This window comes from Otolemur garnettii, unplaced genomic scaffold, assembly GCF_000181295.1.
Source record: "Otolemur garnettii isolate 467f Iridium unplaced genomic scaffold, OtoGar3 scaffold00015, whole genome shotgun sequence".
NCBI classification, from domain to species: Eukaryota; Metazoa; Chordata; class Mammalia; order Primates; family Galagidae; genus Otolemur; species Otolemur garnettii.
The window spans coordinates 6,627,429-6,642,212 of record NW_003852410.1 but is presented as its reverse complement, the minus strand read 5'-3'; the positions used below and the strand labels follow the sequence as shown (position 1 = coordinate 6,642,212).

Sequence of the window (14,784 nt, the reverse complement as noted above, 5' to 3'; positions counted from 1 at the left end):
CCACAACGCCTGGCCATTTTTTGGTTGCAGCCATCATGGTTGTTTGGCGGGTCCGGGCTGGGGATTTGAACCTGCCACCTTAGGTGTATGTGGCTGGCGCCTTAGCTGCTTGAGCCACAGGCGCCGAGCCGAGGACCACCTTCTTAAAGAAACAATCTAACACCTCATGAAAGCCCAAGGGTGGTCCAAAATCATGTGTTTTTTGCCTGGACCCCTAACCAGGACCTGAATTTGTTATTGAGCGAGAGAGATTTAGATTTAGTTTGCGGGCAGAGGTGGTTAGTTTGAGGAGTAGAACATTGAACTTGGTTTGCGGCTTTTAATATGTGCATTTACAAATGTTTTGATTATACAAGGCATACATGAATATATTCTTCTCATAAAGGCTGAAATGATAGTAAGTACTTCTCTATGAGTTACCTCTCTTCTGTCCATAGAGAATTGTTGCTGGTTTAGGCTCTATCAGTCCAGTCCTTTTTCTGTGTATTTGTTTTTGGTTTTTTTGTTTGTTTTTTGAGAGAGAGTCTCACTTTGTTGCCGTGGGCAGAGTGCTGTGGCATGATAGCTCATAGCAACCTTAACTCTTGGACTCAAGTGATCTCTTGCCTCAGACTCCCAAGTAGCTGAAAGTACAGGCGCCTGCCACAATGCCTGGCTGTTTTTTAGAGATGGAGTCTTACTTTTGCAGGCTGGTCTTGAACTCCTGAGCTGAAGCAGTCTACCCACCTCATCCTCCCAGAGTGCTCGGATTATAGGCATGAGCCACTTGTGCCCGACCTCCTTTTCTGTGTATTTGAATGGCACCATATAAAACATAGTGATCTATTTGCCTTTTCTTAACTATGTTTTAAAGATCTTTCCATATTGACCCATGCAGATCTACTCAGTGTTTCTAATTTATAATATTAAATTATATTGATATGTTAGAATTTATTTAACTATTTCTCAGTTGATGGGCATTTACATTTTTCTAGTTCACCGACCATCCAGTGCATACTTTGTGAGTAGAGTTACCAGATAAAAGATTACATTTGTTTTGTCTTTTGGTCATATCTTTTTGCATCACTCATTTTCTCTATTAAATATATGCCAATTTTATGACTGTGAGAAAAGGAATATAGTTTATTTTTGCTGCTTTTTAATGAATACATTATTGGAGCCTCTGACAACAACCTACTTGTCAAAACACCCTGCTTAATGAGGCGGTTGAATGTGGCTTCATGTTGCTGAGGAAGTGTCTTGCTCTTATGTCTCTTGCCGACGTTATGGAGTTTATCTGGAGAATACATCCTCAGGCACAAGTACACACACGTTGACTCACTCTTATCCCTCCCTTTAACATAGAAATGGCCAAGCAAGATAATCCAGGTTCCCACCAGAGCACTGGGCTTAAGCCAGCTGATCACACTTCATTTTATGGTTAATCATCCCCGGTCCTAAGCTCTGGGCATTCAGCACCCAGACCAGACCATCATCTTTGCAACATAACCACTGTCCTTGGAAGTATTAGATGCCTCTGAACTTAACACCTGATGATGTAAAGGGGGCAGGGGCTGGGCAGGAATGGAGAAAGGAGTAAGAAGTGACTGCGGAAATAAGGACTTCAAAAGAGTATTGGAGTCTGAAGTGGGCCCCCTGAGAGGAGCACTGCATTGCATATAAATACACCTTGGCAAGCACCACAGTGTTGGCAGCCATTGCCATAGACCAGGTCCACTGGGCGACCATCACCAGAGACCAGGGTGACTCTTTTGCTCCCTCTCATGTTGCATCTCTCTGCATAATTGCCGATCAGCCCACAGTACCAACCTATTAGGGATGGTCAACATGGCAGGATAAATGATGTTTTCCTTCTTCTCTCTGTCTTTGCTTTGCCACCTGGGGCCTATCCAATTACAGAACTTCCTTCGTTGCCAAAATAATAAGACTAACTACAATTTGGTATGTGAGACGCTGCAGTTTCTGGACTGTATCTGCGGAAGCACAACTGGAGGCCTTGGTCTCCTCGGATTGTATATAAACGAAAAGAATGTTGCACTTATCAACCAAACCCTGGAGAGTCTGACTGAATACTGTCAAGGACCATGCCATGAGAACCAGGTAATTGAGTTTTTGTTTAGAGATGGGAACACAGAGTTTCTCATTTTGGAAATGTTGACAGGGACCTAGTTCAGGAGTCACATAGCACCTGCCCGCTAACCTAGGGAGTCAGTGAGACTGGAGGCCTTTTTCTAGCAGTCAAAAAGTAGCCACCATATTTTGTTATACTTCAGAACTTTACTAATGATGGTCCTTGGTTTCTGTGCTTGGCTTGGTATGGTTTGGCTTGATTTGGTTTGAATGTCCAACTTTAACTTGACTTTTAGGCATAGGTAATAAAGTGGGGGTGAAATTAGAGCCAGACAACACTGATCTATTTTAAATCCCAGGAAAGGTCAAAGGGTGGGTACTTGAAAGGGGTTTAAACCTAGCTAGAGAGAAGAAAATTGCTACAGCAGACAGCATGAAAGTAACATGAGGATATTTTTAACATCACAGACATTCAGGGAAATCAAAGACCTGACTTTGGCCTCTCAAGAAGTATGTGTTGGGAGTATAGTCTATTAGTTTTTTTTTCCTTGAGTAGAGACATCACTTGTACGTGGCATCTTGAAGACTGAATTTTTTGCCTTGGTGCTGAGTGTGATTTTTAACTCTGAATTATAGCTTAGTCCTGGTCAAAGAGGATAGACCAAGGCTTAAAATGGCTAGTTCTAAACTCAGTGGCCAGGGAAAATATGAGAGTCTGTGTTACTTAGAGAGCCACGACCTTAATTCAGAGGAAGAGAATGGTTAATGGGAGACAACTCACTGCCTGTTAAAAACCTGGGCTAAGTTGTCTGTGAACATGAAGATAACATTTCACTAGATCCATTTTCCTCTCCTGGTTGCCTGATGAAGCAGATGGTGTAGTCCTAGTTAAAATGAAAAGGAACAAAAAAAAAAAAAATACAACAGGCTTAGGAGAAAGTCTTTATTTGACATCAAAGTGAATTTCCTTATTACCTCAAGTTTGCTTTGCTGCCAAACAGAAGCCTGTTGAAAGGAACAGAGTGGAGTGGATTGTACTGTAAATGGGGATCTTACCTGGGGGAAGATGATTAATTTTGATATTGTGCGCATTAAACAGGAAGCTTGCTTTCCAAGCTTAAGCCTTAAGCTAAAGTTAAAAATATGATAAATGATCGTTGTAGAGAGAATGGAACACACCTTGAAAGGGGAAAAAGGGCTCACAACTTGGTATCAGTCATACCCCATATTTTCCTTTAAGAACAAAAGTCGACTAATGCTTGCACGATTTGGATTAGACACAACCAATTTATCAGTTACAGTGCATGGGGACTTTCCTACTGTTTACTGTTAATTCTGAAACTAGAGATTTTCATCTGTCTTTTATTTTTACCACTTTCTCACGGAAAATTTGCAGCTCTCCCCTAGAGACATTACTGGGAGTGGTAAGCGTTGTGTTGAAATAGCAGTTCAGCTTGTCAGCCTTCGACGTCTGATTTATGACCAGCGTCTGTGTAAATGTCTCTGTGTGTCTTTGCTCAGAACTGCATAGCCACCCATGAATCCAATGGCATAGACATCATCACAGCCCTGATCCTTAACGACATCAATCCTTTGGGAAAGAAGAGGATGGATCTCGTGTTAGAACTGAAGGCAAGTAGGAATTGAAAGCAAAAGACAGCACCATGTAGAAACAGTTCTTTTTGTGTTTTGCCTCGGCGTGTGGCATGGTCACAGTCGTGACACTAAATATTAAAGACAGTTCTCTTAAACTAGATCGATAATCCAAGTTGCAAGTTCTGACTAAAATGTGTAACTTCAGTCTTTCCCTTACAAATAAGGGTCTGGGGACAGAACACCAGCTTTTCAACTATAGGTCACCTGGAATGAAGACTCCTCTCTCAAAGCTGAGAAACAAATTCAAACAGCATCTAAGTACTAAAAGCCTTGGTTCTGAAGGCACAAAGAGACAAACGATGGAAACTGGATTTCCTCTATGGTATTTGGTCTCTCCCCACCCCCACCTTGTGAAGAAAATGGGCCAGTTGAAGAATAGTGCAAATAAGCCTATGGGGGGGGGGAGGGGAATCTATTTTATTAATTTAATCAAGGGAACACCTTTTCTATTCTTTTACTGATTTAGCTGTAGAGTGGTTAATGATGTTGATTTAAAATGAGGAAAATTACACTGAGCCAATGTGTGCCCACAGGCCTCTGCTGAGTTTCTCTGAATTGTGTACAAATCAAAGACTTATAGGTGGCCAGAGTGTAAGCCCTGGGTGTGACACGAGGATGCCCCATAATACTCACCCAGCCTTATGGAATGAAGGTGGCAGCTGCATGGTGCCAAGCTGCTGAGATACCATTCTAGATGTTGATTTCTTACGTGTCCTCCCCCCCCCCAATCATCCCTGTTTAGGGGTTCCAAAGTTTCTGTAAGAATCCAAAGTTTCACTTCTGAGAATTGAGCTTGCAGCCCATCAGGTACCCAAACTGTGTCTTGAAACATATTAGTCTTGGTGAGAACATTTACTTTTTAACTGTTCCCATGCTGGGTTATGTTGAGGTCTCCTTTGCCCATATATAGAGCAATAGACACTTTAACATCAGGAAAGAGTCTAGAAATACAGGGCTTAGCTGAAAAGCTGACCTGTACTTATTACATGAAGAGTGTAATCTGTATTCATTACATGAAGAGTGCCATAGGAAGGAACATTTAAGAGGGATTAGTGGAACCTACAGGCCTAGCATAATTATTTTTATTTTTTTCCTTAGAATTTAGAGCTGAGAATCTGAACTAATAGTTGATTAGGGTGTTTGGATTTTTTAGTTTTTGCCATTTTTAACAAATTTAGTTTGGGAGTTGACTTCAAAATCATCCAACCTCATGTACCTGGCTCCCATTTACCAGAACGTACACGATGAGAATCTCATGTGCTTCTCGTCAGCATGTCTGTGATTTTTTTCAATGAATCCCGTAATCTACGGATTATTATAGAAATTCCTGTCCTGTGATAACTCAGCACCCTGACTGAACTACTGTGACCTAAGCTTGGGGAGGAAAAAGACTCCTTTCTCATTTAAAAACAAAAACAAACAAAACCTTTCAACTCCTGTACACAGAGAAAGATACAGATTATCAGAGGCCTAAGGCCTAAAATGAGGTCAAACCAGGATGTGTGGGATGGGACGCACGAGCATTTTAATGTAATGGGAAGTTACGACTGGGCACATGTGCACTGTTCCTCTGGATGACTCTCGTTGGCTATTACCAGCTTTGCTCTCAATATTATATTAAGGCTTATGAGGGTTGATAGAAATACTTTAAGACAGGAAGGAGTTATCTTTATTGTCTGTCTTCTCTGGCCTGCAACTCCAAATAATGGAGTCTTTAACCACACCTACCCTGAAGGCATCATGGGGCTAAATATATATAGCAGGTTCTTCTTGGCCACTGTCATCATGAGGGTGACAGTGTCTCCATAAGCACCCATGTTTAATTTTCCAACATCTGCTAAAACTTGTACCAGCTAACATTAGTCATAACACACATTCCTTAACAAAGATGTGCCTTTTTGACCCAAATCAGATTCTGCACGCATGTCTCTGGGGTCTGAAGTGGCACATTCTCTGCCTTGATGCAGGGCTTCCCCATGGGGGTGAGGGGAAATGCTTGTCACCAGGGTGCCACACTGTGTCAACTGGACACACGCACCCAGGCTGGTCACCTGAGCAGCCCCTCCACATGTCCTCTCCCTCTGTTTCTCCAACTAGAACAATGCCTCGAAGTTGCTCCTGGCCATCATGGAAAGCAGGCATGACAGTGAAAATGCAGAGAGGATCCTTTATAACATGAGGCCCAAGGAACTGGTGAGTGAGGAGACACATCCCTAACCAGGGCACCAAGGAGCATCAGAGCAATATTGGGGGCAGAACAGAGGGTCTGCTTCCTTGAGCTTTCTTAAAGATTCTCCAAATTTAGAAGTATAAATTTTTCTCGTCCCTTGGCTGAGAAGTGAAGTGTTGCACTGAATACGTGGTATTGTGCCGCCTCCTTCCAGCAGAGCATGTGCAGGAGCCTCCCTGTGTGAATGGTGAGCAGAGGGTGGTCAGGGAGCTCAGCAGACCTGAGTGGATGTCCATAGCTCTGCCTGGCCAGTGCACTTGAGCTCTCCAATCCCCTTCCTGATCTGTAAAAGAAAGATGGTTGCATTACCTAGTCATGGGGGAGGGTTGGTGGTGAGGGTTTGCTTTGAAGACTAGACGAGAAGATTCACATTCACATCCTTAGCACAGCACCCAGCATGTGGTAGACCCCTGGTGAATTAAAGCTCTTTTTCTTCTTGTTCTTCACTTACTGCTGGCATTTCAGCCATATCTTTGTCTAGTGCTAAAGAATTCACATCTCCTCTTGGTGCCAGTAGTCTGGGCAACAGAAGTGTGGTTTTTGGATGCCAGTGTTTGTTTCTTTTAAAGAAAACATAATCTGGTTTATTTTTGAGGGGTGATATTCACAATTGGCTGTGACTTCCAGGTTGGGCGTCAGCGCTGCAAACTGTGAGACAAGCAGCTGTCAGAGGCAAGTGGCATGCGTCGAGGACAGAACTCTCTATTTGGACTTTGCCCCCATGCAAATAAACTGTAACTGACAGACTCAAATGAGGGCACTAAAACATTTCTGCCTCCCGGTGCCCTGGATGTGCACTTGGGGCCAGGCTAAAGTCCCTTTATGTCTTCCTTTAAATAAGTTAAGAGCAGCCCAGCTCTTTGATCTCTAAGGTCAGGGAGTGAGTGCTCAGCCTGAGATGGAAGTCTTCTCCAAAGTTTATATAACAGCTTACGTAACTGCAGGTCACTGGGGAGGCTAGGGTTTATCCTTCTTGAGTAGGGACAGGTTAACTTTGCAGAGCCCCCATTCCAGGTCCCATGAATCAAGAACATGCCCCTGGCTCTTTCTTCTGACATATCTTAGGTGGGAAAAATGTCACCATTCCATACCTGGGCTGCCGCCGGCTCCTTGGTTGCCTCCTTGTGGTGGGAGAACATCATTCTGGCTCATGGCTTCCTGGAACACTGTTCTAAGAATTCAAATAGCAAGAAAGCTCTAATATCCCCAGCACGTGTGTGCACGCTCGTGTGCATACAAGCGTGTGTGTATTCTCGTCCTCAGGTCCTGTCTGTGCAGTGTGTTGGCCCTCTGATTTGGTATGAGAGAGAACTAGCAGGGAAAGGAGAGTGAGGCGCTCATCTCCAGAGCTATTTTCAGGGCCTGACTTGGTGTCAGTACGGAAATGGATGGCCCTCTGCAGGCTTAGTGTCGGGTAATGAGGAACAATTCAGAGTCATGGCCCGTCGGCAGTGCAGGAGACTGAAGTGGCTTCTGAATCATCAAAGAGAATGATTAAATTTGATAGACTTGAGCCACACCAAGCTTTGCCCAAGGCACTGTGCCAGGTGGGGTGAGGGTGGGGCTTCAGAAGTGAGGTCTCTACTCTCAGGAGACAAAGGTACATGGGAATGGTAAGAGGACTCTAGAAATGTGTTCTAAGGGTGCAGTGAGCCACGTGCACAGGTTCTCAGTGGGCAGAGTCATGCCACCGTGAAGGCTAGCAGGGCTAAGTTCAGATTCCAGCTCAGGGCCTGTGACTTTAGGAATGGCCTTTTGTCTCTTAGACTCTGCTTCCTCACCCATAAAAAACAAAAATGGGAATCTCTGATACCTTTTGAAATGTCTGTGAACATTCAATGTTTTGAAAGATTATCAAAATACTACACACAGTGCTTGGCTTGTAGTAAGTGCTCAGTAGATACTACAAGTTCATGCTACTATTTTCACGGGGAGTAGGCTGTAGGGAACAGGGAAAAAATTTTTACTAGCTATCCCTAAAATCCAGTGGGTTTCTTATTAGTTTTTCCTGACATGGCAAAGGCTGAGAGTAAGGAGAGTTTGGGTGGGAAGAAATCTGGAGGTATGACAAGTCTGGCTTCTAGTCTATGTTCAATATGCCTTTCTTGGTTTTTTTCTTTCTTTTTTTTTGAGACAGAGTCTTATTCTGTCACCCTAGGTAGAGTGCCATGGTGTCGTAGCTTACAGCAACCTCAAACTCTTGGGTTCAAGAGATCCTCTTGCCTCAGCCCGAGTAGCTGGGATTACAGGCACCTGCCACAATGCTTATCTAATTTTTCTTTTTCTTCTTCTTTTCTTTTTCTTTTTTCTTTTTTTTTTTTTTTTTGAGTAGAGATAGGATCTCTCTCTTGTTCATGCTGCTCAGGAACTCCTAAACTGGCAGTCCACCCACCTCAGCCTCTCAGAGTACTAGGATTACAGGCGAGAGCCACTGCCCCAGGCCCCAGTATGCCTTTCTAAAGTAAAAGGGTATGAGCCGGTAGTAAAATGGCTCTTGGTCTCCATAAAGCAAATGAGTTTCTTTTGTCACATCAGTGGAGGATGATTGGTATTGACCGTCTGTGACAGTATGGGGAAGGTTTCCGGGGCTGAGTCTGGAGCTGAGTCCAGGCCTTGACCGGAAAGAGTGCTGAGTTTAATGGGCAGTGCTTGCCCTTGGGGGTGGGAGGAGAATTAGTGTTGTCCACCCAGTACATGTGAGTCTTTCTTGAAATAGGAGTGTTGTTCTTGTGGCCTTCCTGGCAGGTGGAGGTGATCAAGAAGGCCTACATGCAAGGTGAAGTGGAATTTGAGGATGGAGAAAATGGTGAAGATGGAGCTGCCTCCCCCAGGAACGTGGGGCACAACATCTACATCTTAGCTCATCAGGTACCCCGGTTCCCTGCACCCCCTCCAGACGCAGCTTCCCTGCAGGCCAAGGTTGCAAGCTAGAATTGCTATTTAGATTCACTTTTCCTTTAAGGCTTTAAGGTAGGGCCATCGGCACTCATGTGAATGTGGCTCACAGGTGCTTTTGGCAATGTGACCCAGTGTGCTGAGTTCCAGGACTTTTCCATTTTTCCACTGTGGTAGGGTCACGTAGTTGGAAATCCCCACACTTTTTAAATGTATTCATCCCCAAGAAGTGACACTTAGATGGTTTATGACTGTGTCTGGAAATAGTTGAAAGAAGTCATAGGCTTTTATAAATATTGATGAGTCTCTCTTAATGATGCAAAGAAACAGGCTTCAGCTTCCTCACCTATTTCATTAGGAAATCTGTGGGAACTTGCTGTTCTGACTTCCCTTTGTTTCCCTTTTTGGGCATACAATAATACTTTATGTCCTGGCACCAACATGCCGTGTTTCATAATTCTCTTCCCCAGTGGCTGAGTTTTTGAAAATACTTCCTCTTTTTGGTGTGCCTTGAACTTTCTGGTGTGCATGGGGCAGGCTGTAACCCTGCTGGAGGCTTGAGTTTCCTGTCCCTTCTGCTAAATTCAGGTATAGAAACTAGACATAAAGTGATGACAGTATTAAACCCGAGGTTGGCAGGTCCCTGCTAGGATATATTGGCTGAAGAATTTCAGATGGTCTCCTGCCCCTTATTTCCTCCGTGACCAGCATCTAGCCACTGAGAAAGTTTCTGAACATTCCATGGGCTGTACAGAAAAGCCCATCTCTCTCCCATCTAGCTAACAAAACCAGAGGAAAGTGGGACCTTACGTGGGTATGAGCTTTCCATGCTTTTCTACCAAGCTCTCAAAAATAGCTCCAGTGCAAAGTGATCCTTGACGGGATGGAGTGAGCTTCCTGGTGCCTCTGCCCTTCGGCTTGCCGCTGGTTATTATGCATTCTCTTTATTCCCAAAGTTAGAAAAGATCTTATGTTCCTGCTGTGAAGAAAACCAACCCCCTGTATTTCTGTCCTTGTGTTCTAGTTGGCTCGGCATAACAAAGAACTTCAGACCATGCTGAAACCTGGTGGCCAAGTGGATGGAGATGAAGCTCTGGAGTTTTATGCCAAACACACAGCACAGATAGAGGTAAGAGCAGAGAAAACCCAGGGCATGGCCCACCATCAGCAGCGCAATGGCCCATGCTGGGGCCTGTGTGGTCATTTGGCTGAGTAATAAAAATGTGTGAATAGCTGCCGGGTGCTAAATACTGGGGGATGCCTGAGACAGCGATGATCCTGCTTGAGGTCTGGTGGGGAGGCGGACGCTGAGCCACCCCACAGGAGTGAGGCTCATTCACTGTAAATTCTGATGAGGCCCAGAGGACAGTAGAAGGCACCAGAAGAAAGTCCATATAGGGGGACCTGCTATAGCCTGTAATGGTCCAGGAGCCCTGTCCTGAAGGCATGGCCTCTGACTAATGCACATGCTAAAGAACAGAGGCCTGGAGCAGGCAGAGTAAAGGGAGGAGCTTTTCAGACTTGGGGAATAATGGCAAGTGACAGCCTGGAGGTGGGAAAATTCTAAGTGAGGCAGAGAAGCTGAACAAACCCTCAAGGCAGGAGGTCAGTGAGCCCTCAGGGAGAGCAGGCCAGATCGACCTGGACTGCACCCCCCAAGCAGAGCAGAACTGCTAGGAAATTTTCCCCAGGGAAGTGTTACAATGCAGTCTGTGGGGTTTTGTTTTTTTTATTTTTGAAAAAAGAGGAAAGTCATGATGTATTGTGAACAGGGAGTCTCTTCTAGGGCATACTAAAATTCCAGAAGCAGGAGGTGGACGGTGTGGGTTAAAAGGAAGCCACACACATTGCTATCTTATTGAAAATTGGATTTGTTAAATTCTCTTAGTAAAGCTTTATAATTTTCTCTGGGGAAAAAACTTATTAAACCTCCGTGAACAAATTGGTATCATCTTCATTTTACAGATGGGGAAACTCTGAAATAAGGTTCAGAGGGGTGGGGTAGCTTGTCTGATTGCCAGTAGCAGAGCTGAAGTTTTAATCCTGATCTGTCTGGTCCCTGAGCCCGTGACTGTGTTTTGGGTCACCTGCATTAGCACCTGAGCGAACACAGACTTCCCCCTCCAGGTCTTAGGAAGTAAGGGATGCTGTGCGTGTTTTGCTAATGAGGAAATGCACAAGTTCAATATTAGTGTTAGAACAAAGAGTTTAAAGAAAGACTCCTTTGGGCAACAGAAAATGTTCAGAAGGGAACTGCTTAAAGAATGTATTCTTACCGGCGTGTCATGTGTCGGGTTGCCTTAATGATTTGTGTCATTTCACTGATTAGCCAACCATGCCAGTGCATGTGAGCAAATATTCTTGATTTTTCGTTAATGCCTGGAACCTTGACCAAAGGGCCATTCTGTCCTTTAGAGCCCTTAAGAGACAAGCCTCAGGTGTTGGTGGCATAGTACATGACAGGAAGACAGAAGTGGGGCTCATGTTAGTGAACCCCGTGGCTTGCTGGGGAGAAGACTAAAACCTGATAGGGTTAAGAGGGTAAACACAGTCCCCTAGCCCATGAGGAGAATATGTTCTTGTGACTGCCAATTCTAAGTCTAATTAAAAAGAAAAAGAAAAAGGCATGTAGGTCTTAAAATGATAGAAAAATAAGCAAACATAGTGTCCCTAACACTCAAATCCTGCTTGGGGCCATCTCGTCAGGTTTCCCTAGGTCGGTGGTTCTCAACCTGTGAGTCGCAACAATGAAATACATTGCAGCATTAGGAAGGTTGAGAACCACTGCCCTAGGGAATTATTTGTGCTCTGTTACTACTTGAGGCTTTCCTCACAGACCCTGTGTCTTCACTCTGCTGAGTTAGGCTGGGTTGCCCTGGAGTCTAGAACTCACTTCTTGCCAGAAGAGTCCTTTGTCTACTCCTCCTTTCCCTCCTGAATCCAGACATACATCTCTCATTTTCCTGCAGTGGAAGGAAGGGCTGAGCTCAAGCCTGCTTGATGGAATAACGCAGGCAGGCTCTTATAGCAGGAGACTGCAGGGCTGGTCCCTGAGCCTATGAGCATGCAGTTTTGGCTGGGGAGCTGGCAGGCCGTGCGGCTTTTGGTTACTAACCCCTACGCCACAATTCTAGTTAAACGAGGCTGGGTGATGGGCCAGACCCTTTCTCAAATAGCAAAATTGGGTTATTGGTATGGTAACTAAGCCGCCCATAACCTGATGTCCAGCTAGAAGCACTGGTCCCTCAGACTTTATGGGGCCAGGGTCGTGTGGGTACCTGTCTCACTTCTGAGAGAGTTTCCCACTACAACTTGACCTGAGTCACCTGTGTTGCTGCATATCTGAGAGCAAAGGTGACGAGAGGGCAAGAAGCAGCTCTTCTTGGGAGGGCGTTTTCCCTGAGCCTCCCTGACTTCTCCAGCCTCTGGGGAGGAAGAATAAAGAGGAAGGTCAGGCCTCTGCCTCCTGTCATGCTGCCACCCACAGCCCTTTTGAAATCTCTGTCCTTTGGGCCTGTGACAGAGTCAGGTGTCTTAGAACTTGAACTCTCCAGACCAGACTACCTCCTCTGTGGGAATTGAGCCAGTCTAGGAAAGGAATGGAGGAAAATGCAAGGTGTCTGAGCCAGGGCCACACAAAGCTAGTGTAGGAGCAGTGAGTGCTGTCCCTGAGTTGACGGTATTAGTTCACATGTCATATGTTTTAGGTGCTTTGACAAGAGATAGGAGGTCATTATAATGGGGCATAAACCAAAGATCTGTTCCAAGCTCCAATCTAGGAAAAATAACCCAATTTTGCTATTTGAGAAAGGGTCTTAGGTGAGATTTGTACCACTGGCTGACAGTGTACTTTCTGCTTTGATAGTCACACACTAGCTGGGTGTGGTTATTTAAATTAAAATTAAATACAATTAAGCATTCCACTGCATAGTTGTACTAGCTGCACGTGACTCGCAGCTGTCCTTTTGGAAACAGCAAACACAGAATCATTCCATCGTTACAGAAAGTTCTACTGAACAGTAGCCGCCTCATCTGGATCAGCACACAAAGCACAGTAAACTGCTCCAGATAAAAGTTGGTCACGGAGAAATTCATGGGAGTGAGGTTTGAAAAATTCCCTTTCAGGCTTCCCACGACTATCTTTTTATATATAAATCTAAGAGACACACAGCCCAGTCTGGGTTTATAAAATCAAAGAAGATGGTGTCATATTTGATCTTGAACGCTGAGTCCACTGCCAATAGCAAATAGTCTTTCTTAGAGTTTTCAGAGATGAGTGTTGAGCCTCATCCATTCTTTCACCCTAGATTGTCAGATTAGACCGAACGATGGAACAGATTGTCTTTCCCGTGCCCAGCATATGTGAATTCCTAACCAAGGAGTCCAAACTACGAATTTACTACACCACGGAGAGGGATGAGCAAGGCAGCAAAATCAACGACTTCTTCCTGCGCTCTGAAGACCTCTTCAATGAGATGAACTGGCAGAAAAAGCTGCGAGGTGGGTCAGGAGGCTTCTGCAACAGTGCAGGGAGATGGGCTCTGGGTGCTCACAGACTTGGGCTCCGTGGTGAGTTTATCTCGGAGCAGGAGCAACACTGGTGTAATTTATGATGGTTTGCTCCTCTGACCCCCGGGAAGTCACACACTTTTGACTTTTGACTGATGAACAGACTCCCTTCACGCAGCATGTGACTTGATGGGCTAGTTCCGTGGAGGCCTGTTGGTGCTATCTCTACGTAGAAAATGAAAAGAAGGGGGGAGAGGGCGGGCCCTTGAGCTCAGAGGATGGTTCACTTGAGCAGGAAATTCAGACAGCTTGATGGCTCATTTACTAGCACACCTGCTCTGGAGAGTCCATTTTCCCTTTTTATGGGTAGCTCGGATTTTAGGCCCTAAATCATTTTACAGGCCGTGGAATGATTTGCCACGTAAGATGCATTGTTGCCCATGAGTGAGTCCTATTGTGAAGCCCAGCCAGTTGGGTTGAAATTACTCATCTAAAACATGTTTAGAGGGGTTCCCCAAACCGCTTCTCCACTCCTGATTTTCACTGGGGATTTAATGTACCAGGAGTACACATGGCACCAGCTGTTGAGACTAACTTAAAAAGGATCATGCTTTATTTCTGTTAGTCAGGAGCCAGATTTTTTTTATTTGAAACCCTGGATTCCAGCTACAGTTGGTGAGGTTTCTTTCTGTGGGGTGGGGCTTGGCTGGGGGAAAGTCGGGTTGGAGGTTGTTTCTGGGAGCTTTTGTCCTCTCCCTGATTTCCTGCCAGTCTGAGCAGGGACACACCTGCCTCCCTGTATTCCCAGATCTGGCTGGAGGCAGAGAGAGTCATGCAAGCAGTTTTGTGAAAAAGTCTGTTCCCACCTCTTCCCTCCTCCACTGCATTCTCACCCTCTCTAAGGGGCACCTCACTGCCCAGCACCTTCAAACTTAAGGAATTGTCTGGCTGGGCCAAGCCCCCCTCCCCCAGCTTCATGTCTGTGTCAGCCCAAACTGGCGTACATGCCGTCCTTGGTACAGACCTCAGAAGAGCTAGGGTGTGATTCTGCCTGGGATTGCAGGGTCTTCATAGCCTGCCTCTGAGACCATGGAACGTGGACATGTTTACATAGCACCATGCTCAGGCACTAACAGGAAAAAGGTCCACCCCGCCACAAAAGTAAGGTGGACATAGGCCCACTTCATACTCGTGTTTTTAACTGTTCTGTTTTACAGGAGGGAACTTGTTGCTTTTGTCCTTCGCTGGTTCTATAATTCTAGAATTAGAGGATAATCCTGAATTCACGTATCCAAATCGATATAATAGTGAATAAACTCTAAAATTATTATCAGTGTATGTGTCTATAAGATTGGTCAGTATATTCATTGATTTAGAATTGTGTTATCAAATACTTATATAAAATATGTGTCTCCTGTAGGCTC

The 14,784-nt window shown here is 44.9% G+C and overlaps 1 protein-coding gene across 4 annotated transcripts in view; it reads left to right on the top strand.

Annotated features, from left to right (window-relative positions):
- The window catches only part of ITPR1 (inositol 1,4,5-trisphosphate receptor type 1), a 338,711-nt gene that overhangs the window by 265,339 nt on the left and 58,588 nt on the right, over positions 1 to 14,784 (top strand). For all 4 annotated transcript variants that reach the window (XM_023510682.1, XM_023510681.1, XM_023510680.1 and 1 more), the window contains 6 exons: positions 1,900 to 2,100; positions 3,592 to 3,702; positions 5,824 to 5,919; positions 8,702 to 8,824; positions 9,876 to 9,980; positions 13,159 to 13,351. In XM_023510682.1, the coding sequence (XP_023366450.1) occupies positions 1,900 to 2,100; positions 3,592 to 3,702; positions 5,824 to 5,919; positions 8,702 to 8,824; positions 9,876 to 9,980; positions 13,159 to 13,351 (829 nt within the window). The remainder of the gene's footprint in view (positions 1 to 1,899; positions 2,101 to 3,591; positions 3,703 to 5,823; positions 5,920 to 8,701; positions 8,825 to 9,875; positions 9,981 to 13,158; positions 13,352 to 14,784) is intronic.